The 25,179-nt window shown below is 42.7% G+C and overlaps 1 protein-coding gene and 1 pseudogene across 10 annotated transcripts in view; both read right to left on the bottom strand.

Moving 5' to 3' along the window:
• Window positions 1-2,549: 2,549 nt before the first annotated feature.
• Window positions 2,550-25,179, bottom strand: part of Enox1 (ecto-NOX disulfide-thiol exchanger 1) — a 589,822-nt gene continuing 567,192 nt past the window's right edge. For all 10 annotated transcript variants that reach the window (XM_029556969.1, XM_029556966.1, XM_029556974.1 and 7 more), the window contains 2 exons: window positions 15,107-15,192; window positions 2,550-3,139 (listed from right to left, as the gene is read on the bottom strand). In XM_029556969.1, the coding sequence (XP_029412829.1) occupies window positions 3,008-3,139; window positions 15,107-15,192 (218 nt within the window). In that variant the 3' untranslated portion in view covers window positions 2,550-3,007. The remainder of the gene's footprint in view (window positions 3,140-15,106; window positions 15,193-25,179) is intronic.
• LOC103751283 lies at window positions 20,206-22,709 on the bottom strand (annotated as a pseudogene).

Genomic DNA, 25,179 nt, shown 5'->3' with positions numbered 1-25,179 from the left:
TTTTGCTTCAGGTTCTGGTCTCTTCTTAATCACAGCTGATTCTTCAGCCCCAGCCAACCAGAACCTACAGATTCTCAATTCAAAATATCACAGGAACAGCCCTGATAGTCTCCACTTCCCTTTGAAGCTTCACAAGCCAGGCCTCCATCATCTACAACTCTTTCAGCATAACTTTTCCAAGCTCCACAGCAACAAACTCTGAACACGCAATGGCTTTTCTAGCCCAAGTTCCAACCACTTCCACAGTCCTCCCCAAAACACCAAGGTCAGGTCTGTCACAGCAATATTCCACTCTCTGGTATCAATTACTGTCCTAATTTATTCTTTATTGCTGGGACAAAACACTCTGACCAATACCAATTTGTGGAGGAAAGTGTTTATTTATCTTATATCTCCCAGGTCACAGTTCATCAGGGAGCCCAAGGTAGGAACTCAGGGCAGGAACCTGGAAGCAGGAGCTGGAGCACAGGCCATGGAGGAAAACTGCTTGCTGGCTTGCTCCCCTGGCCCCTGCTCAGCCTGCTTTCTTATGCAACACAGGCCTACCTGCTCAGGGGTGGCACCACCCACAGTGGGCTGGGCCCTCCCACATCACTCATCAAGAAGATGCGCTCAGATGTGGCCACAGGCCAGTCCAATAAAGGCAATTCCCCAATTGAGGATCCCTCAACCCAAGTGTGTCAAATTGACACTAAAGCTATCCAGCACAGAGGTTCACATCATATACAAACTTTGGGGAAAATATCTTTTCTTAGACTGAATTCCAACTGCATTGAGGAGATAGAAGGTCTTTTCTCATTCATTTCCATATAGTGTTAGTGCTCAATCTGAAAAAAAAAACACATGTTTAGATGCTATTTGGGATTTTGCATAAATACCTTCATTTTACAGGGTTTGATAAAAAGAATCTAAGGGTAACGTCAAATAAGAAATTATGAATCTTTTCATAATTTCAAAGAACATTCCTGTTCAGTTGTTCTATGGCAGTAGTGTCAGCATACACAAGTCCCATGCAAATTCAGGCAGAAAATACCTCAGCATAGAACAGACCTCAATCTTATCTGAAGGAATGTTAGCAACTGATTTCTGCTAGATAAAGAAGAGCTGATCTTCCTAAAACAAGGGACTCTAAATAGGCTGAGTAGACTCAGTGGACAGACTTGTACTGGGGAATGGCTGGGGGTACTGACAACACAGTGTACAGTAACAGGGATGACAGAGTATACGGGCTCCAGTGGGTGAGCTATGGGAGGGTGCCACTGGGGATGGAGATATAAATATGATTAAGATTGTTTGAGATGTTCTGTATGAATGCTTTGTAAATTCAATCTTCCCAAAGCAATTTATTCACATCCTTATAATCCTTATAAATTGCTTTATCCTGTGATTTAACTGTTCATATCCTGAATTCTGTATTATGTTTCAAATTTGCTTTGTAACTACATTAAAACCATCCATTAAAAATTATTTTAAAAAGTGAAAAAATCTGAAAAAAAAATGGTTATGCCCCCCCAAATAAATGTTGTTTTCAAAAAGAAAAAGCTTTGAGGCCAGCCCAGTCTCATAAGCAAGTTCCAAGGCAGCTGTGACTACAGGAAGACCCTGTCTCAAAAAGATTTTGCTTCATTTAAAATTACTATCTCAAATACTTCTCTTTCTGTGATGTTTATGTTATAAAGCAGGAAGAAGAGACAATTTAAAGCCATAGCCTACCTGATGGTAAAAGAAGGGAAGACCAAATTGTTGAAGTTGCTGGTCTTATGTGAATGCCTTCCTTCCTTTCAAACTTATGTTTTCCAGTAAGTACACAAATAAACTAATCCCACGATAAATATGATTAGCTAATTGGCTATTTAGTACCAGTCCATGAGTATAGAAAGCAACAGTAAATTTTGTGTTGATTACATTTGAACGCTATCTCTTAGGAATTTCAGTAGTATCCACCTTAAGAGGTGAACTAAGAGGGAACTAAATTCCCTGGGGAAGGCATTAAAGGTGGGTGTGAGCTGCCTGATGTTTGTGCTGGGAAACAAATTCAAGTCCTCTGTAAAAGCAGTAATGCTCTTAACTACTGAGCTATCTCTTCAGCCCTGCCCCCTTCACTGAGTAGTTTTAGAGTGATAGGCTATGACATAGAACTAAAAAATGAGAGAGTTAACTAAAATATAATAAGCAAAACCAATATGGTAGAAGTCATTTATTGAAAAACATTAATATTTTTGCTATAAAATTTGTAACAGGAATATTTACTGAATGTTTATTTCAATGCATAAACCTGAATGGTCCATACCGAGTACAAGACAGCAGCACTAGTTTCCCGTTATTTACATTTTATGAAAATTGTTATGTAGACCATGTGAAAAGAACTTATGATGGAGAATTGTTACATTAGAAAAATAATATTCTTGATAAAGCATTCTCAAGGAGTCCAACCATAGTTTCTGCCTCTTCAAAAAGGCAAAAGTCCCTGGAACAGCATATAACTTAATTTATAAAATACAATAACTGCTCAGACGCATATTCATTTTCTTTTGGTATGATTTTTTTTCCCACTGTAAAATTACTTTTTTTGTTGTTTTTTGTTTTATTAACGAAAACAGAAAGACTTTCAGGAAAATGTCATTTAATGATTTCAGCTATACATTACATATACAACTCTGTAGTCTAGCAACCACCATCGCTACCCCACCATTAACTTTAAACATTTGCTTGGTGATCTACTCTGCAGTTCAGCCTATTTTGAGATTTTTGTGGTCATTGACTGTGGAATCATTCCTTGGTATTCATAAGAAACAGATCAGTCACAGTATGAAGCTTTGTCTAGTTTGAGGAACTGGCTCACAATTACATTTCCACTCACAAGAAAACACCACAGATATCATTAAACCAGGCTTGGCTGGTTCATACAGGTTCCAGGCTGGCCGACCCCAACCCTCCTGTTCTTACACTGCACAGTCCTGGCCAGCTACAGATGATTTCATTTCCAGAGTTTTCCTGCCCTTCACAGTTAGGTCGTTTTAATTCCTTCAAAGGCACACAGCTTCCACCTCTTTTCCAGCGTTGCTCCCACACCAGTGAATTCCTGTTTGAACATGCGCGGCAGCCTCATCAGAAGCATTTCGATTTCATTGGCAGAGATCTGTTAGAAAGGAAGAGAAGTCATTTGTGGGAAATGGAGAGGCCCTAGGTAAAGACCTGCTTCCGGTGGAGACATTTAGTTTTCTCTTTGGCTGTCAAGCAAGAGGGGAAAGTGCTGGCATGCTGATCTTGCCTGTGAGCAGCTGGCACGGGGGTGTGGGATGAAGGGCCAGGAGGTTCATGTGGATGGGTACCTCATGGGCAGAGCCACACCTGAACAATCATCTCTGACACAAAGGCCTCCAAGCAAATCCCTCATTGCTGGTATACAGCCTCACCTGCCTAGCACAGACACTTTCTCCAACTTGTCAGGAACAGGGCCCTCTGGGGTGGGTTTCTTGCCTTTCAGTCTCTTTAAATTTCATAGGGATTAGAAACTATAAAGACTCAGGAATGAAAACTTACTCTCAAACCTAAAGCAGTGAAAATCTTGACATCCAGTCATTTAAAAAGAGTCATAAAATCCAGGCAGATTTTTTTTTTTAAGTTCAATTTTTTTTCTTAGATTTTTCTTTTTTTTAAGAGAAATTTTTTACATTCATAACTCATTTTGTTTTAAATGAAGAACAAATGAACTAGGCTCTTTCTGTCCTAACACAGCCGCTGTGCTCATTTTCCTGTGTTTGCATCCTAGGTATGCCTGGGGAATGGGTACAGTGATGTGGCAACTTTGGGGGCTGATACTCTGTTTAAAAGCTCTGTCTCCTATTGTTGGGAGCTAAATGAACCTTACAAAGATAATAAGTCTCTTTAAGCCTTAGCAAACAAGGATGATATGGAAGCTACTGGCTTAGCAGGGTTGGGTGTAATCACTGCAAAGAGATCATTTTAGAGTCTACACTTCCCATGTAACAATATTAACTTTAAAGACAACTCAAATAGACAGTGAAATTAACTGTATTTAACATTCACATGGAAAATATTCCTTGTGCATTCAATATTCCTAGGTCTATAATTTAAAACTTTAGTTAAATAGAGGCAATCCTGAAGTAGATTGTTGAAATACTGTATTATTTTTTAAAGGTGTGTGTGCGCACACGCGCACGTACTACGTGTGTATGGGTATTTGAAGAGGGTGTTGGATCCCCTGGAGTTGGAGTTATGGGTGGGTGTGAGCCACCAGACATGGGTGCTGGAAACCCAACTTGGGTCCTTTGGAAGAGTAGCAAGTGCTTTTAACCGCTGATCTCTCCAGCCCTCAATAGACTGCATTCTCAAATTTTTAGTGTGAATTATTTGAAATCGGAATACATTGTTTCACAAAATAGTGTTAGAAGGATTATTAGATTCACAAGTTGACCCACAAAAAGTGACTGAACAGATTATCAAGTTTCGGACTGATCTTGAAAAGTACCTTCTTTCCATGGGTGCCGTGAAAGCACCTTCCCCTACGTGCTCTATCTTTCTCACTATGTTCCTGTGAGGAACGTGGGGCTCATAATCACGATGTAGTGCTACATAGCTGAGGAAAGGGAGGAAACCGTGGTGAGTTACATGTATTATCAAAGAGACATTTTGGGAAGGGCCTGGGCAAGCTGGGCTTGTCAGCCACAGGAGAAACACCAAGCACCTGGGGCTCCTGTTAAAAGCTCAGCTTCCCTAGCAGCTTCTCTGGAGACCCTGGGTTAGCAGTCTGGGAATGTAGCCCAGATAATCTATTTTTAACAGCCACCCCAGGCAAGTCTTATGGTCAGGTACATTTGGGTTAAGAATAGAAGCTTCAGTCAGATACACTTGGATTGGACTCAGGGCTAGGTCTCAGACTGTTTGACCTTGGGCAGCTCATTTGATATTTGTGATGCACAGTTCCTCCATGTGTAATAGACATAATGTTACCTCCCTCAGTGCAATTGCAAGGTTTAAATCAGTGCCCAACTCAAGCAATCTCTCTTTTGCCTTTCTGTGTCTATATAGTATACTGATGGAAAACAATACTCTAGGGTGAGAAGTTCTATGGTAGGAGGGTCTGTACTCCCAAGGCACATGTGACAAGTGCAGAAGGTGTGTGGTGAAACTCAGTGCTAGGTGACCCAGCAGGCATTCGTTCTCTCTCCTCTCTACTCTCCACCTCCCTCCAGGGTCTCCCTGGAACCCCAGCTGGCCTGGAACTTGCTAGGTAAACCAGGCTGGCCCCAATCTCGCAAAAATCTACCTGCCTCTGCATCCCAAGTGCTGGGATCAACAGCATGTGCCATCACGCCTGACCTTTTATTTTTAACTGACATCTAAAAACATGAAGGCTGTACATATTAGCAGAGTAATGTGTAATGTTTAAATCAGGCTAAGTATGTCTATCTTGTCACATTGACCATTTCTTCTGGTAGATTTTCTAAAGTCTGTTTTCTGAATCTTATGGAAGAGATGATTTTACATGTTATGAGGCCAGGTTGTTCCCCTTTACAAGCTCCCTTCTTTTCTTTGTAGGAGGTTATCTTAGTCAAATTCTGGTGCTATTCATGGGATAAGCTGTCCTTCCCCAAGCCAAACAGAGGCAATGGCAAGGCAGGTGGACTGAGGTCAGCCAGCCCTCCAGAGGCTAGCTTCCAGACTATTTCCTTCATGGGAAACACAGGGAAGAAGCCTTAGGAAGGAGAGGAACAGCTGTGCTCTTTAGGCTAAAATAAATATCTGAAGCTATCATCTATGCCAGAGGCAGTGGGCTGAGGCAGCAAGTGCATGTAGCTACCCTGCAGCCAGATGGAAGAGGTCTAACAGCTCCTAAGCCAGAGACTTCTGAAAACAAGTTCTTTAATTCTTACCACAGTCTCATGCCATAGGAAAGCACTGCATAAGGAAATTGAGGGCCAAAGGCATCAGGCAACCAGTGTAGGGTAAGCCAGGCAGTGAGTATGGGACTGGTTCAGGTCTGGGCGCCTTGTTCTTATCTGGGATGTTGACTGCATGTAAGCTGGAGACTGCATGGAAAGGACTGGAAAGAACCTTTTGGGTCTGGTCTCTGTACTCATGGGAGAATGCTGGTAGTGAGGGGAGTGTGTGTAGGAGGGCTGGGTTTTCGTGTGTGAACACTAGTAGAGTGATGTCCACAACCAAAACCTGAAAATTCCCAGTGGAACTGGCTCATGTATACCTATGTCTAATACGAAGCAGCCCCCCTAAATCATTCACTAAAGCAGTAGCATATGCTGGGGAGCCTTGGCTAGCAAGTACTGCAGTGCAATGATACCTTGTTTTGCATGGTGGATTTTGACTGTGCCCAGGCCACAACCACAGAGGAAGCAAAAATGGCTTTCAGCAAAAGATGCGGCTCTCTCTGTATCAACTCATCAGAAAGCTCATGACACAAACTCACCCTTTACTTAATGGAACATAGTAACATACATGCAAAAGATTTTTCTAGTCCTGGAATCACCATTAACCAGCTCTTAGTAAGTAACCAGTGGCTTAATCTCTTTGGATCTTTTTCTGATTTGTAAGACGAGGGGTTTAACTGGGAAGAAACTCACTAAATGTTCCAAGGACTTGATCTGAGTACTGGCTTCTCATACAGTAGGGCCAGTCTTAGGATAAATCATGCAAAATGTACCTGTCCACTAGGCTGTGGCACAGGTCTCAAAACAAGATGTTTTTTTGTGCACTTTAAGTACAATACTAATGGCAATCAACATTTAAGCAATATTATGTGCCAGATACTGTTCTGAATGCATGCATGTGTGTATATGAATTTTTATTATTGTGTGTGGGAGGGCACATGTGCCACAGTGTGTGTAGAGAGGAGAGAACAACTTCGTAGAGTCTGTTCTTTATGGCTGGTCTACCCACCACTGAAATCTTTGCCAAACTGCTATATTATTATCATCTTTTGTAACCATGTGCTTAGTAACCCTTTGCTTAACTGGACTTGATTACTATAAATTTCCCTACAAACTTGAGCTACGGGCTGGCGCCATTAAGGAATAATCCAGGTGTCAGTCTACTGGTATAAACGAACTCCCTCTCCTTAACCTGACTTGGCTACTAGTCTCTTGACTACCAGAAGTATCCACAACCCTTTTCTGTAGGTTCCAGGGATTGAACGTGGGTCACCAGGCTTGCCTAGCCAACTTGCCCACATAGTCATCCAATACATCACACACACACTCTTATAGACAGTTAAACTGAGGCACAAAAACAGATAATAAGTCACTCAAGATCACATGCTTCAAGAGTGGTTAAATTTTCACAACTGCGTCTTTTGAATAGCAATTTAAGCATACCTTGGTTTTTGACAAGGTTAGAAATTAGTATAAAATTAGTATAATAGAAGCTAATTCCCTCAACTTCCAACTAGCATTTCTGTAGAGTAAGCTAAGAGCCTGATTCTGCCATAAAGATGTAACAAGTGGACAGATGCATTTCTATCCAGCACATTCTCTTCATGAGACTTTCATCTAGTTCTAGAAACTTTCCTCAAGACAGTCACCATACACACCAGGTGGAAGATCAAGAAGAAACTGCGTCTAGGTTAACGTGATTACTTTTAGACCTCCTTTCCCCTCTCCTGATGAAATGCATCTTATGGTGTTTTACAATTGGAGCTTTCAAGAGAAAGTTCAATTTGTTCTTCATTTTCTCCTGTGGCCAAGGCAGTTTTGCTTTACAAGTATCTTCCTTTATTTGCTTTGCTTCCTCCTCACTGTCCCTTCTGATCAGTATGATCTTGGGTTTCTAACACGAAAGACTGATTTGTGATAATCTGTACCAAAGGAAATAGATGAAAAGGTTCCATACAACCAAGGGACCTGTGTGGTGTTGATACTGCAGAGGAAACTTGTAATCCTTGCTGATTTTATGACTTGCTGACTTTAGCCCAAGCCCACTGCTTCCCTGTCAGGCTTCTAAGCACAAGCAGTCAGAAGTAGTCAGAAGCCAGTGTTGTTGTGATGGAACCTCCATCACAGTCAGCTTAGGGAGGCCACATGAGGAGGGCCTCTTGGTTGAGGCACTGAAAAGATGCCAGCAGAGGCTGTGCCAAGGCTGGAGAGCCAGTGAGGCCAAGTGCAAAGCCGCATTTTCTTCCACAGAATAAAATGCTTTGGGGCCTTTAGTGTACTGTGAATCTTGTTGATTCATACAACGCCTGGCCAGAGCATGGTGCCACCAAGCACAGACGCCCTGGAATAAGTGGTTAGTGTAGATGAGGAAGGAAGCAAAGGGAGGAATTGGAAGGAGCAAGGGAAGGAGGAGGAGGAGGAAAAGCCAGATACAAGGACAGTTAGGAGGGAGGGAGGGAAGGAAGGAAGGAAGGCAGGGCAGGAGAAGCCACAGTGGCTCACACATCGAAGAGGGAAGGCCCTGGCAGAGCCAGCCTCCAGGCTGTTTCAGATGTCTATTGTGCCCTGGCCATCTGTCCTGTTCTTTTCTGGACCCTAGGACAAGTCTGGGCACAGGAAAAGCACCAAAGCATTCTAGCATTCACTGGGCCACTCATAGCCCCGCTGCCTCCTGCACTGTGGGTGAGCACTCCTTTCTGCTCTCTAGAGTCAAGAGGAAAGTCCTGCTCCCTTGATTATCATATGCTATAGGAGGTGCTGTGACAGCTAAAAAAACGCATTCATTACAGTCTGCCTAAGCAATCACTCATTAACATTTGGTGACAGCTGGCTGTTAAGAACACCAGATTATATATGATATCGGCAATTATTCAGGTGGGGAATTTAAAGACACCACTGAGAACATTTCACCTACCTTCACTATCCTGAAATTATCCAGGAAAAGAATGCTGAGCCATTAATGCAGAATTTAAATTTCCCAGAAACTGGAAAGATGTTGAAATTTTATCTCTAGAGGGAAGTTTTTTAAAATGGAAATCCTTTCTCCTCCTTGTGAAATGCTCACCTGCTATGAGCACCCAGTGATGTCAGGACTTTCTGCATCTAACAGCAATTGTTTCACAACAAACTGGGTCAATTTCTTTGGAACCAAACCTCTTACTCCATGAACTGTGGATAGAGGCTGCAGATTACAGAGGGGGGCAGGACAGCTTGACGCACTTGAGGACTGGGTTACAGTCTCAATGAATATGTAAACTGGAGAAGAGCTCCTGAACTAGAAGAGTAAGAAGGAGCACAGGACGAAAGAAGGGAAATAAGCAGTTGCCACAGCTCCGCTCCAGCTTACCTTCTGTGTGGCGCTCAGCAGCAGCAGGAGGATGGGCTTGCTCAGCTCACAGTGGGGAATGATTCCACTCAGTGACCTGAGACCTTAGTCAGAATGGCATTGTCTGTTCTGAAGAGTGACTCAGCAAAGCTTCTAGAAGCCCTTGCCCTGCCTCTTGGAAAAAAAAGAATTCTTTGGCTCACATTTCTGACAGAAGAGAGTTGGGTGAATGAGAGTGGGTAGTTGAGAAAAAGCCAAGAAGGAAAAAATATGCAAATGTCATTATCAGGAATAGGAATAATATTTAACTGGAAAATGGCCTATTATTGGACTACGTGGTTTTAGGGAGCCATGTGCAGTTTACACGCCCAGCATAATTAAAATTAATTCCTGCCCTTCCTTCCATTCCTAATCACTCTCATACCCACATGTGGCCTTCGGGGAAAATGCTAATAAAGCAGCTACATTACAGGGCTGAACCAGGCCTGCTTTCCTTGTTCTCCCCAGTATCGGGGTGAGCAGAATCTAAATGTTGGCTTACAACTGTGCCAATGGTGGTCGTGTCAAATCTCAAGGAAACTGTGTTGTTTTAAGTGGAAATTTTACAAAGTGATTTTATTAGTGGCAAACAACTCCCTTCGTTGTGGTGGGACCAACCCATGTTGACTTCATGCAACATTAACCAAAGTCTGAGCAGGGTTGTGCCACCTGGTTCATTCTGATTAACTGGAGGCAGGTGGGCCTGGCTGCCACTAGGGGAACCTCAGTATCCTCAGGTTACCAGCGGCTCCAGGATTATGAGCCTTTGGCAGCTGATGTGGAGACAAGGCCCTGGTGAATACTTAGAGGGCAAACCTCTCATTATTTTGCTTTCTGCTTAATGCCCTAAGGATATGGAATTCCAGTCTTCAGCAATACTTTTCTCTCTGAATTAAAATGCCTAAATATCCCTGTAGCCTCACTGGGGTAGAAAGAGTATAGAGTCCAGTCCCTGACACCAGCAGCTTTAGTCAAAGTCCTTTTTTGATACATTTACCTCAGGACCGAGGACAGAACTTGGCAGCACGGCTGGGTTCTTTCCTGAGGCGAGGGAAGGCTGTGTGGGTGGCAGTGGGAGCGAAGAGTGCCTGCTAGTTCCTGTGTGAGGGAATACGTTATTATCTTCTAACAGGGCACTGTCCTTGGGGCCCTGGAGATTTGGGTGTGGCCAGCTGATGTGCATTCAGGCCCATGCCACCACTGACAGCAGTGTCCACGTGGTTCCCACCACCCTCCCTCGTACCTGGCTCCCAGACTTCTACCTTTACCACCAGAGCAGGAGGGAACACTACGGCTCTATGGTTCTGCTGACTGACCACAGGGGCCTGCTGTGGCAGCCCTGCACACTGCAACTCATGCTGTTACTACAAGTACACTGGGACAAAGGGGATCTGGAGAAGGTTCTGGCTGAGGCCTAGCTCCTGCCTGCTATGTGATGGTCATTACAGTGGAGGGGATCAGAGGAAGAAAATCCCTGGCAAATGCCCTGTCCACAAACATGCATAGCTGGAGGCTTCTGGTGGGCACTCACACAGTAGCAATAGAAAGGAACCACAGTACCTGCATGGCTCCCATTCTCATTCAGCGCAGCACCTTGCCTGGCCACTTACGTTGTCAGGACTGGGTGCGAGTTTCATAGAATGGCACTGTGGTTTCTGCCCTGTCTCTCCTCATGTACTACCTGGGCCTGTATGCCCTGGTCAGAGGGAAACTATGACTCCTTATCACTACAGATGCTGCCAGTTCCACAAGGAGACCCCTCAGTACTTGACAGGGGATACCACTCCTATTTTAAGTGTAGCCACACAGTGAGACTAGTGGGTCTGTCTAAACTTGCTATAGTATAACTGGCCAAACTCTCTGAACTCAGTCAAACAAGCTATAGGGAGACTATTATGCAATGCCCAGACAAAAAGGAAAGCCAGCACTGAGTAAGAGATTGACATGTCAAGACATAGCTATAGGGAAAAGCTGCTGAGAAGGCCACTTTAGAATCACAATAGCAGCTGATCCATGTAGAATCTCAGTGTAGGAGCCAGCACTATGGAAAAATCAAATATTATACTTCTAAGAGATCCTAACTCTTCAGGAGCACATGCCAAAAAATCAAAATAGATGAAATGCATACAAAAGAATTGAAAAGCTAACTATAAGAAAAGTTCGTGAGGTTCAATACAATATAGATATTAGATGATCTATAATTAAGTATCTATATTAAATTAGGAAGAAGATGGTCACAAAAGGTCTACCAAAAGTGACCCAAAAGGACATAAGAAATCTAACTAGAGCAATAACAAATAATAAGGTTGAATCAATAATAAATTATCTCCCAAGAAGAGTCTAGTAGCACATGCTTCACTACTGAATTTTACCAAACTTTTAAATTACTAATGCCAAATCAACTTGAACCATTTTAAATCACTGAAATCCAAAGATCTTTCCAAACTCATTCTATGCAGCCAGCATTATTCTGCTGCCAAAACCTGACAAGAACATAGCAGAAAAAGAAAACTGCAGACCGATATCCCTGATAAACATTGATCCAAAAATCTCAATAAAATACCGGCAAATTGAATTCAGCAGCACACCAAAAAGATCACTACCATGATTAAGTTATCTTTATTACAGGGATAATAAAGCCATTTCTGCATAGGCACATCAATAAATGCAATATATCACATTAATATACTGAAAGATAGCAATCAGTCAATAAGTCAGAAAAGCATATAAAATTCAACATTCCTTTATAATAAAATACTTGAATAGATTAGATAGTATATCTTAACATAGGGATGGCTTTATGTCACAAATCCACAGTCAACATCATATAAACTGGGGAAATGCTGAAATCATTTCATCTAAGATCCAAAACATGACATGGGTTTCCACTCTCATTGCTCTTATTCAGTATAAAATACTTTCAGAGAGGTTTTAGCAAGAGTAATTAGCAAGTAAAAGGATGGAAAGGCATATGAATAGAAGGAAGGAAGTCAGAACTGTTCGTAGATGTGATTCTAAGCATGGAAACCTAAGGAATTGGTAAATTCAGTAAGGTATTAGAAACAAAATCAACACAGAAAAATGACTATAATGAACTTGCTGAGAAATCATGAAAACACTTAGGAATAAATAGCCAAAATATTCAGGAATGAATTTAACTAAGGATGTTGAAATCTCTACAGTGAAAATTACAGACTACTGATAAAAGAAACTAAGAAAGAAACAAACATGGACCAACTTCCCATGTTCATGGATTAGAAGAATTATTCAAATATAATACTCCCCCCAAAGCAATTTATAGGCAATGCAAATCCTCATCAAAATACCAAGACATTCTCCAGAGACCTAGAGAAACCAATCCTAAAATCCACATGGAAGCACAAAGAACCATAAATGTCTGACTTCAAGGTATGCTGTAGAGCCACAGTAATCAGAACAGCATGACACTGGCATACAGGCAACATATAGACCAAGAGAACTGGATAGAGATCATAGAAATAAACCCATGCATCTTGCAGGTATATCCAGCTCCCAGCCCGTATGTGGCCCAAGACAAAAATCACAAACCTACCTAAAACACTGAGGTTTTTCACATTGTTTGATAACTGAAATGTGCAGTCATTTGGGCATGAACCTTGTTGATGACAACATGACAATCGGGGCTACAGCATCAAAACACTGGGCCTGCCTGTCTGCTTCTTGACAAACATGCCAAGAGAATACAGGGGATACAATGCAGAAGATGGAAACTTCTCTTTCACTAAGTACAAACATCTATGAAAAGATGTAAATGTAAGGCCTGAACTTTGGTATAAGTAATGTTTTTCTGGACCTTAAAAACAGGGGAAACAAAAATCTCCAAGTGGCACTACATTAGACTAAAAACTGCACAGCCAAGGGAACAATGAAAGCGCCAACAGCCTACATAACGGGAGGAAACCTTTGCTGGCTATCTAGCTGACATGGTATTAATATCCAGAAAACAGAGAACTAAAAAAATAAAGATGAAATAATTCAAGCAATAAATGGGCAAATGCATGGAATTGACAGTTCTCAAAGTAAGAAGTACAAGTGGCCAATTAATATATGAAAAAAATGTTAACATCCTTAGCCATCATAGAAATGCAAATCAGAACTACACTGAGATTCTACCTCACCCCATTTGGAGTGGCCATCATCAGAAAACAACAAATGCTGCTGAGGCTATGGAAGAACAAAGAACCCTATACCCCGCTGCTGGCGGGACTGTCAATTAGCACATCCACTGTGGAAATCATTACGGAGGGTCCTCACAAAACTAAAAGTAGAACTAGATGACCCAGTTATACCACGCTGGGTATAAACCCAGAGACCTCAGTCAAGATATTACAAAGATACCTACACACCCAAGTACATTACAGAACTGTTTATAATAGCTAACTCACATAACCAGCCTAGGTGTCAATAGATGAATAAGGAAAATGTGGTGTGTATGTATTGGAATTATTCAGATTCTAAGGAATAAAATCTTGACATGTTAAGTGGAATAAGCTAGACACAAGAAGGCAGGCACTACACATTCTCACTCATATTTGCAAACTCAAAGCAGTTGGCCTGAACGTAGAATAGTAATTACAAGGAATTGGGAAGGGACAGAAACAAAAGGGTGGCTGGATGGGATCAATCTATGCTGCATGTATGTATGAAAATACCATACTACCCCCTTCATATGTGCAATTAATGTGTACTAATATATAATTAAAAGAGAATGTTAACATTTCCTAACTCCTTTCATCCTTCATAAAAAGACACAAATCTCTATGACTGAAAACCACTTTGAGTTCCAGATGATTCTCTCAAAGGGGAAGAGTCAGGTCCATTTAAAGATAAGCAGCTTTGCAATCATGTGTTGGTAAAATTATTTGTGTCAGATAGCGTAGAAATTTAACCCATGCTAACCACTGAGCATTTAGAATGGGCTCCCTCTCTCACTACAGGGTCACAGAACTGCAGGCCGAGGTCTGGTCCTGCAAGCTCCCTGCACTCTTCCGTGCCTATGCAGGAGCTTCTGCCTAGCCCCAGGCCCTCACAGCAGGTTTCTCAGGCTCCAGTGACTTACTCTCCCATTTGTTCTGTGTTGAGCCCCTTTCGGCTCCCCCAGGCAGTCCTGGTTAAGAGCACCACTTTATCAGCAGTGCCCCCTCACAGTTGCTCCCTTGATTTCTATACAGATATTGAGCTCTCCTGTCTCTTCTCCTTTGGCATACAAACATTGCTAATTTTCAGTGAGAAAACTGAGCTCCACAAAAATGGCATGATGTCTGATTCTAGTTGTGACCCTTGAGGGTATGGCTAACAGTAATCATGCAGTCATTTTTCCCACTTAGAAAATAATGCTGAAAAACAGCTATTAATAGATTTTTTTTCAAGCATCATATCAGATCTTTGAGTTATTGAAGTATTCCTTCTACTGTGTGAAATTTTCTAACATGGAATCTTGTGAGAATACGGGCTAAGGAACCTGCCTTAGCCACCCTTACCTGCTTCCTTCCTTGTTTCTGAAACTTTCACCGCAATCTGTAATTTTAAATCTCTCACGGACTTTTCAAAGTAATTTGGCATCTGTTGACAGTGACAGTCGTTGTCATTTTAGATAACAGACTTTTCTTTCTATAATGACAAAAGTAAGCCAGAAGAAGACAACTGTCTGCCAAAACTCCAGGTCCTTGCAGAGAGAGGAACGCTGATACACCACACGCGGTTCCGGCTTAATGCAGCTCATGCCGAGCCCACCTGCAGCTAGCAATCAGCATGCTAGATTCCAGCAATGAAAGTTCAATTGAAAACAATTTACCTTGGAGTCCAGCTGCTGCATGTATGACCAAAGATACTCTATGTTGGCTCCAAAAGGATGGACATGAAGAAACGTTGATATGATGCCTGAATTGAGGAAGACAAACAGTGGAAATTATTTTGAGGCAAGGGAGAAGTCTGTTAACTAACGTCAACGAACCTCACTGACTTCCATTAGGCTAGTTATGGTCTTTCCATTTCTAACACCTCTTAACCAGCATCCAATAACAGCACCATTTGCAGACAGTACCACCATCCACAGAAAACACATCTTGTAGAATAGGCATGACAGTGGTCCATGAAGCTAGACTCTGGGATAATGTAGAGACAAATAAAAGTATTTCCAAATATACTCCTGGAAGCAGTTCAACTACCAATTTTATGCTTGATTTACCAATATGAAATTATAGTTATTGGAAGGTTAAAATTATCTCTTTTCTTTCTCTCAATGGACTTTGCTGCCTGAAAATGGCTCAGACAGCTGTGTCAGAAGTCATACTGCTTTGACTTTCCCTGATAATTATAGTCTCTAGTTATGAAAAGTATGTAATCCACATCCTCCCAGTGGCCACTGAGGAGGTCCACATTCTGCCCGCTACACATGCTGTTTCCACTGGCTGTGGCTGCTGTGGAAAGGGAGTTAGGCTCTCTCCTCTCCTCTGATGTAACTCACAAGAACATTTGCAAAGGTTTGAGAATGGATGTTCTAGCAGAGGGCATTTCCATCACCAAATCAATCATCAGGGTTATACTGACAAATGAACAGTTGGATGTTGGTGTAAGGCCTGAAGTAAAAAGCATTAACTTCCCATCCTCCCTGCTTCTGGGTCCAAAAATCAAAATGTGGAATGTTCCACAGACTATGTGCTGCTGTTTGTGACAACGTTGTGCTCAGATGAACATCCTAAAGTTTCTGATGCATTACCTTTCCCATATTGTCTATTGTGAGCACTGATGCTAGAGAGCCAAGGGTCAGAGACCATCATCTGCCTGAAACACAGTCAGGGTGTACACTGGGCAAGCGCTGACTTGGCACTATGTCATCCTACATGTGCATGGGCCATGGATTGATCCAGGAAGCTGTCCGGCTCCCTGCTCTCCTCTGTGCTGCTGTTTGGGATGCCCAGGAATGAGTGTCAGATAGTTTCACAAGAAAAGTTCCCAGCTTATCCTTAGGCCAAGGACAGAGACTTAAAGGGTCTAGACAATCATTCTCTAGACCTGTCATTTGTATATCACTTATGTGAGGTCTTTGTAGCTTTGTGGTGAATTGAGGATGCTGGGAACCATTACATCTCTTCATCAAGCTTAATCTCAGTATTCTGAGATGGGCCTATTCTGAGAGGTAGAGAACTGCATTTTATTCAAAGGTTTTGCTGATCTTCCTCCCTTTCTTCCCTTTTCTAAACTGCAGTTTTAGGAAGAAATAGTGATCATTGGTAGAAGGTAATGATGGCGATTTTAACATCTTTAAGTGACAACATGAGGAAATTCAGTTTCTATGTTCTATGTGCCTGGTTTCTTATTTTTAAAATAAATTTCACTTTGGGGCAGCTTCATAAATAAAGTGTCTACAACTTCTTGAAAAGCACTGGACTGTCCCTGGGATGGAACAGGGACAGCTATGCAGGTCTTATGTGTGCAACCACAGCTGTGGTGAGTTGATGAGGGCGTTGGCCATGTCACATCCAGAGACAGAATTTCACAGCTCTCTTCCTTATTCTGGCTCTGCATTGTCTTGCCCCCTCTCCTACAATGTTCCTTGAGCTGTGAGTGGGGGGTTTGATGTAGGTGTCCCATTTAGGGCTGAGCAGTTGGTCTCTTAGTCTCAGCACTTTGACTAGTTATGAATCTCTCCATTGACAACTGCTCACTGCAAAATGAAGCTTCACTGTCCAAGGTTGAGAGCAGTTGCTGGGGGAGACACAGTCATTCTTTTCTGAGCGTGTGGCCACTAGGCGGTTTCCCATGCTGCTGTAGATGGCCCCTAACCCATGCACATAATGGGCAGCACTAACTAGGCTTAGAAAGTTAAAAAAAAAAAAAAAAGAAAAAAATCTCACCAAAACATGAAATTCAGAGAAGGACATGTTGGAAGTATATAGGGGGAGTTAGAGCAGGGAAATTGTCTATATGTACGAAATTCTCAACAACAAAGCAGTATTATAAAATAAATAAAAGGTTGCTCTCAAAAAAAAAAAAGGGAAAGGACTAATTTCTGACCTTCTGGAAGCAACCTCCAAGCTTAGGAGGAGGAACAGTAGGAGTACAGTGGAGGCTTTGGCTGATGCCAAATAGCTGGGCCTGTAAAGGGACAGGTGCCACGGCTGCTGTGCCATTTCTGTGGAGAATGTGTGCCCAACAGTGCATCTATAAGTCACATCTGTGCCCAACAGTGCATCTGTAAGTCACATCTGTAAGTCACTAGTCTAAGAGTAAAAACAGAACAGAGGAAGTTGTCCTACTGGGCTTTTTGTGTGTCAGAGCCCTAAAGAGCTACTTTAGAAAATACAAACCAGTTCTGAATGATTACTGGCAAATCTCATTAAGGAGCCCCATTTCAAAAGCATTTGGTCAAAACTATTTCACCCTCATTTTGAACCTCACTAAGGCCAAGGGAGAATGCTGAATTAACCAAGTACTTTCTCTCATCCCCATTCACTTCCTTTAAATGTTTCACTTTAAACATTCACTCAGCAACAATAAGGTACCAAGGTGTTGGGCACAGCACTGAGTAAGACAGAAAAGGGGCCTTTTGTTTTTGAAGGATTTTCATTCTAGGTGAACAACACAGATGATAAACACAGATATTAAGGAAATGTTTTTAGATGGTAGTAAGCATAATAGAGAAAAGGAGGAATAGAACAGAGTGACCTTAGCATGGTAGACAGCTATTTTACACCAATCAAGTGTAGGCCTTCCTGAGCCACATTTCCCAAGCGGGAGACAGCAGGGAGTCAACCACAAAAAGTCTGGAGTAGGTCTAGGTAGAGGTCACTGCCAGTGTAAAGTTGGAAATAAGCATGCAGGACCATGCTCAGTTGAAGAGTGGCACAGCTTATATTTAGAGGTGTGTGTAGGAGGTGGGTGGGTAGATAACATATAGCCTTATTTGCCAGAGTTAGGGGCTTGGATTGAATTCTAGATGTTGCAGGAAACAAAAATTAGAGCTCAAGGCTAAACCCAAGAAGTCTGAAATTTAGAAGCTAAGTAAAACTCAGAAAAGAAAGGAATATAAGAAGAAGTGATCAATGAGAAAGGGTAGTGTCCCGATGGCAGGAAAATGAAGTGTTTCTAGAACAGTCACATCTGAATCCACCATGTAAACTGCAGCCAATGGATAGAATTGAGAGGGCTGGAAAGGGGGCTGTGAGTGCATCTGGGAAGGTTATGCTTAGAGGAGGAGCAGGAAAATAGGTTATTGGTTAAAAGAGGTCAAGGGTCAAGACACGTTTTCCATTTTTTTTTTTTTTTGTTTAGGTATGACAGGGCTGATCTTTGTATAATGATGTACCGGGTCCTCTACCTACCTATAAGATCACTGTCTAAAGGGTGAAGTAGCCTTTTTAATGGTCCTCATTGATCACAGACTATTGAGCTGATCAAGCCTTCTAACTGTACAACATGGGAACTCAGGTCCACAGTGGGTAAGTGATTTGCTCTACCTAGAGGGCCAAACCCTCAGTTCACAAATCTTAGGAATGTTCAACCACCTAACTGGAGACTGTTGAGAGATCGTGGGGCTGTGGTTTGTTGTAGGGCCAGCCCATTGTCCCCATCATTTACTCATATGAACTCCTATTTTTAAAACTTCTGTTAGTTACCTGGTGAGAATAAAACATTATTCTCTAATTAGGTGGAATGTGAAGTGGAATCCCACCAGAGCAGACACCTCTTCCTCAGGCTGGCTTGGGGTTTTCATTCTAAATGGCGTTGAGGTTGACATCATGGACAGATTAGCTTCTCCTAGGCCTATACTTGACTATCTCCTAGGAAACATCAGGAGACCCTGGGCCCTATTGGCTGGCTGGAGTTGGGGGAAAGGGGGACTACTTCAAGGATCCTAGAGCTACATCTCCAAACATAATCATATATTTCTGGGGACCAGAAGAGGCCTGACCATAAACCAGCCAGAAGGAGCCCTGCTTCATGTTGAAGTCATCAAAGTTCTGCGGGAATCGGCAAGGGACCGTGTGAAATCTGCAAGTCCTGCTGAGCTGCAGGGGGAGCAATGTTCTGCCGGCAGCTGAAGAGCGATGAGTGTGTGTAGAAGACAGAGGACAGAGGCGAGCCTGAAGGCGAGCAGCAGGGTCCAAGCAAGCCACAGGGTCAGGTTGATGTTTTCTGTGATTTGCTATTATAAAACCTTTGATTTCTCCAATCATCTCATTCTATTTGATCAGTATAAAACATAAGCATGTATGTTTCCTTAATTTTTTGTTTGGTGTTTTTGAGACAGGGTCTCCCTGTAGCCCCAGCTGCCTGGAACTCACTATGTAGATCAGGCTGGCCTCGAACTCACAGAGATCCACCTGCCTCTGCCTCCCAAGTGCTGGGACTAAAGGCGTGTGCCACCACACCTGACCTTGCGTGTATGTTTCTTAACATCTGTTTTTTCAACTAGAGCTCTCAGAGAATGGGCTTTTCTGTGCATTGTTGAGCAAAACCTTTTTACATTTTTAGGACTGATTTGGCTGTCCTTTCTCTAGGCAAGGACTCTGGAACATATATAGTCCCTATGCTGGATAGCTTTAGTTGTCAACTTGACACCTGGGTTGAGGGAGCCTCAATTGGGGAATTGCCTCCATTGGACTGGACTGTGCCCATGTCTGCGGGGCATTTTCTTGATTGTTAAGTGATGTGGGAGGGGCCCAGCCCACTGTGGATGGTGCCACCTCTGGGTAGGTGGTCCTGTATTGTATAAGCAATCAGGTTGAGCATGAGCTAGGGGACCAAGTCAGTAAGCAGTGTTTCCCTATGACCTCTGCTTCATCTCCTGCCTCCAGGTTCCTGCCCTGAGTTCCTACCTTGGGCTCCCTCAGTGATGAAGCCCTGGGAGATGTAAGCCAAATAAACCCTTTCCTCCCCAAGTTGGTATTGGTCAGAGTGTTTTGTCACAGCAACTGAAAGCAAACTAGAACAGTTCCCTCTTTCTGTTTCTGATTTTACTATAAACAATATTTCACTGTTACTGTTTTTTTGTCTCATTCTCTATGAATTCGTTGAGGGAAGAGGCCCTCTTAACACCATTCACTAGCATGTGTGTTATTAGCACTGACATGTGGTGGCTAGTGTTTATTAAGTGCATCTTGATCAACAGAGTTATCTGCATCAGTATCAGTATGGACATTACTTGTATGATAGACTAAGTGTGGTAGGTAGCCAAAGATCCTGTCTTTTAACAGGCTGCCCCAGTGATTCTTTTCCAACACGAAGGCTAAACATCCTTAGAGTAAGATCTTGACAAATGTTTGCTGATTCATTGAAAAGGACATTTGTGCTTTGGAAACAAGATTTAGGTCAATACTTGATTCTTTATGGCCAGTAGTTTTCAATGGGGAACACGGTCTTCAGATCACATTTCCCAGGTAGAGCTTAAATAGAGCCTTATCACCCAACTTTCTATAAATGTGTGTCTTCACGGTCAACTAGTTTGCTCCCCAATACCCAGTATTTAGGGGAGCAATCCAATTTCAACACGGATGGGCACATGCATGGGGTGGTGAGAACAATGGGAACAGGGGTGTGAGTAGGCCTCCAGTGACTCATGGCAGGTGTGTCTTGATAGACAGAGGAGTTGGGATGGCGGGAACAAAAGTTTACCTGGTCAGGAATCTGATGATTCTCAGTTCCAAGGAAGGTTTGAAAGGAAGCTATCTGGAACACAGCTCAAGTAGTGAGGAAAAGACTGATTATATCTGGATGGGTTTTAAAATGAGTGGCATTGACAGGGTGTCAGTCATAGCTGCAGGGGTTGGAAATCTACAGGGTTAGTATTCAAAAGAGAAGACATAGAGACATGTACCTACATACTGTTAACATCTCCTCAGAGCTACTAGCTTATCAATATATTGTTTTTCTTACTGCGTCTCTGATTAGGTCTTTATTCACATAGGCTGTATCTATTTGCTCTTTATGGAATAAACAGATTTTAACAGGTTATTCAGCTGGCTTCTTCTGTGGTCGGCTTCTTTGCTTCTGGTTTCTTTTCAGGGGCTGGTTTCTTGGTACCTGTGACCTTTTTCCCCCACTAGCTTCTTTCGCTTCTTGACCTCCACAAGCCTTTTTCCTTTCTTCCTTCCCACAGGCTTTTTGCCTGTAGCCTCCTCCTCTGCTGCCTGCCTCCCTGATGTGGCTGCCAGTGCTGCTGCTGCTGTACTTGGAGTTTGTAATTTCCAGCCTGGAGCAGCATGCTGTTCCTGGCATTGTCTCTGCATATGGGTGTAGCCTCAGAGTGCTCTTCAAGGTCTTCAGTGGGTTCTTCTCAGTGGAAGGTTCTGTTCAGTGGAGAACTCTACAGTGAAGCTTCTTGTGTGGTGCTCAGAGAGCTCCTTGGATTTCTGGACTTAAGATTCTGCTATTCATCATCTTGTGCACTGGAAAGTTACAGTTTCATTTTGTTTTGTTGTTGTTCTTTTTGAGACGGGGTCTCTCTGTAGCCACAGCTGGCCTGGAACTCACTATGTAGACCAGGCTGGCCTTGATCTCACAGAGATCTGCCTTCTGAGGGCTGGGATTAAAGGCATGCACTACCACGCCTGGCTGTATTTATAGTTACTCTTGAGGGAAGCAGCTTTATACCAAGTCCTATACAACCCATTTAACTTCTGGAAAGCATTTCAGTTGAAATGCAGAAATGTCCTACATGCTCACCAGGAGCAAGTTTCAAAAATGATCAGCTTGCTTACATTAAGCAGAGTAATACCAGGGATGTTTCGGAAGGCTTTGGGGATACCATTATCATCACAGCGACGCAGGGTCCCCTGTGCTGGATACCGCAGTTGTTTCTCATTTTGGCCTTCCCAGCTCTCACTCACTGAGAGGCATAGGCCTTCTTGATGCCATTTAAGGCTTTAAGCGTCTTAATCAGCAGAACAGCCTTCTTGGTCTCCTTGCAACCTTCAACCTTCAACCTTCTCTTCTACCACCACAGGAAGTTCAGGAACTTACTCAATGTGACCTTTAGGCATGAACACAGCTGGTAAGGCAGAGGCAGCCAGGGAAGAGCAGATGGCATATTGCTTTTGGGTTGTGTTCACTCTGTGGTGCCAACACCACCAGGTTTGGGATACTGCAAACATGTGGCCTCCCCAACACATATTTCCAAAGGCACCCTGGCCAAACACAGGGTCCCATCACCTCCAACTCTGGGAATTAGAGCCTCAGCTCTAATAGTACCCCCAAGACTCAGCAGTGGTCTGATGACCTCCTAATATACTGACAGTGTAGAGCCCTCTATTATTTCCATGAAGTTGGTATGAATGAAGTTCACAATATCTGGTCACAGGGGAGCCTTGAACATAGCTGGCAAAGTGGCATTTTTGCCAGATGCCCGCCACCTCCATTCCAGAGTACAAGGACATGAGGGGAGAGGAGAAGGCCATACTGATCGATTAAAACTTTGATCCATTTTTCCTTCATGACAATATCCAATAATTTTTAGCCAAACACAGCAACAAAAGTTTGTCCTAAGTCAAAAGTACTGACTCATCCTATTCCAAACAACATCAGTGTTTGCCAGATTCAATGTGTGGGCTGTATGAGAAATGGAATAGGTGTTCTGGCAGATTCAGTTGGGGTCAAGCTGATTGGACATATGGTTACACAGAACTATGAAACACAAAATGTTACTGCAGAGCCCCCACAAAAATAAAAAAATTCAAGGTCCAATTTTACAAAAAAATAAAACTTTACAAAGACTGATTACAAAGTAAATAATCCAGAAATCGCAATAATGAAGTATTTTCTAAGGGCCTATCTTTTTTAGTTGGGTTGGAACACAGTACCCTATCCTCATTAATTGTCAAGGAGATAGTTTGGCAGAAATGGTTAACTCTTCCAACAGGAGCCAGAGCTGCAAAGTTCCAAATAATGTTTTCAATAAAATCCCACTGATTCTCTCTGATAAATACCAACAAATAGCACTTGGAATAAGGATTCTGGTTCTATAAAGTGGTCTTGAGAATGGACAAAACACATGATTTGCCCAATGAATCTGCACTACACATGGTCACAAATAGCCATGACTGCTCCTTGTTCAGATGTCCTAATCCCATGTTCCACATTCTTTTGAATCCATTTGAAGTAGCTTGTTTTTCACCCCTTTTTCTTCTAGGCAGTTGAGATTTCTGGCACTTCTTATATAACACCAATGTGCCCCAAGAAAGTGTCAGGGTACCTGAATATATTGTCACATATCATAAGCTGCAGGTACCCAGATGTGGAACATTTTGCCAACTAATAATTATAAGTGAAGGAACAGTTTTTTGCTTTGCTCCTGGTCTTCCAGCTGGTTTAGAGCATGCCTATGTGTCAGCTTTTCTAAGGAAGGTGAGGAGTGTTATTTATTTTTCTTTCTTTCTTAAGTGCTCCAAATGTACCAGAAGATTAGGATACTCCTAGAATCACTCTACCTATAAGATTTCTTCAAAAATATAGCCTTGGGACTAGAATTTCCTGTTCTGTCTTGCTTGGACCAGAACAGTTTGTGCCTACTAAAGTTAGTATGTGGATCACAGAATCGGCAAGGGAGATCAACATTCAGGTATCTGCAGAGAACAAAGGCCAGACTCAAGAAGTAGGCAGATGTGATAAAGAGTGTTGTCAACTTGCAGGATCTACAATCACCTAGGAGACAAGCCTCTGGGCAAACACATGAAGAATTATCTAGGTTAGGCTAGCCTCTGGATATGGCTGCTAGCCTCTTGATTATGTTAATTGAGGTGGGAAGACCTACCCAATAGGGTGGCATCCTTTCCTGGGTTGAGATCTCAAACCAGTTAGAAATCCTAGCATGATCTGGGCATGGTGGCACACTTAGCAGCACTTGGAAGGCAGAGGCAGGAAGATACCTGTTAGGCTACCAAGTTCCAGGTCAGCCTGGGGTTAAAGGAAGACCCTGTGTCAAAAAACAGAAACAAAACAAAAAATTATTGCAGCATGGATGGGGAGAGGCTACCATTGCTCCCCCCTTAGCTGAGGAGCTATTGGCAATTTACTGCTGCTGTGGGAAGGAGTCATTTTTCTTTGGGGGAGTTTTGGCAGGTTGCTCATGCTCCAGTGATGACCCCACACCCATAAACATATGGATTCAGTGGGTTAAAAACATAACTAGGGCTGGGCATGGTGGCTAGAGCATTTAATCCTAGCATTCAAGAGCAGAGGCAGGTAGAGGCAGGTAGATCTTGGGAAGTTTGAGGCCAGCTTGGTCTACATAGCAAGTTCCAGACCAGCCAGGGCCACATAATGAGATGTTGGCTCAAAAATAAAGAGATGATAGATGACAGACAGACAGATGACATGAAATTTGCAGCAAGAGATGTTGGAGGAGTCCTAGGGGGAGTTGACTGGGGGGGGGGTTGATAAGACCAAGATACATTGTATACATGGATGAAAATCTCAAAGAATAAGAAGCATTAAAAAAGAAAAAAGGAGAAAGTGAACTGAGTACAAGCAGTTAATCTCTGTGTTTCGTGGCTATGGATGCAATGTGACCCATTGTCTCAAGCCCCTGTTGCCATGAATTCCCCAACATGATGAACTGTGCCCTTAAACTGTGAGCCAGAATAAGCCCTCTCTTCCTTCCATTGTTTTGTTAAGGTATTTCATCACAGCACCGGGAAAAGTAACTAAGACAGTAGGCCTCACTTCATATCAATGGCAATGGCATCCTTCCATAGGATCCACTGCCCACCTCAGAAATACTTCTCCACCAGGGCATATTTGAAGATGTGGGAAGGATTGCTCTCTTCTACTTCAAAATGTTATAAGAATAACAATGTGAGTATTTGGGGGGGGAGTTGGGGAGGAAGTCAAGTCTTTTGTCAAGTCATCATTAAACAGAGTAAAATTATA

Source organism: Nannospalax galili, unplaced genomic scaffold (genome assembly GCF_000622305.1).
Source record: "Nannospalax galili isolate Female #2095 unplaced genomic scaffold, S.galili_v1.0 scaffold386, whole genome shotgun sequence".
In the NCBI taxonomy this organism is placed as follows: domain Eukaryota; kingdom Metazoa; phylum Chordata; class Mammalia; order Rodentia; family Spalacidae; genus Nannospalax; species Nannospalax galili.
Note: the sequence above shows the minus strand (reverse complement) of the source record. Positions and strands in the feature narration are given on the sequence as shown.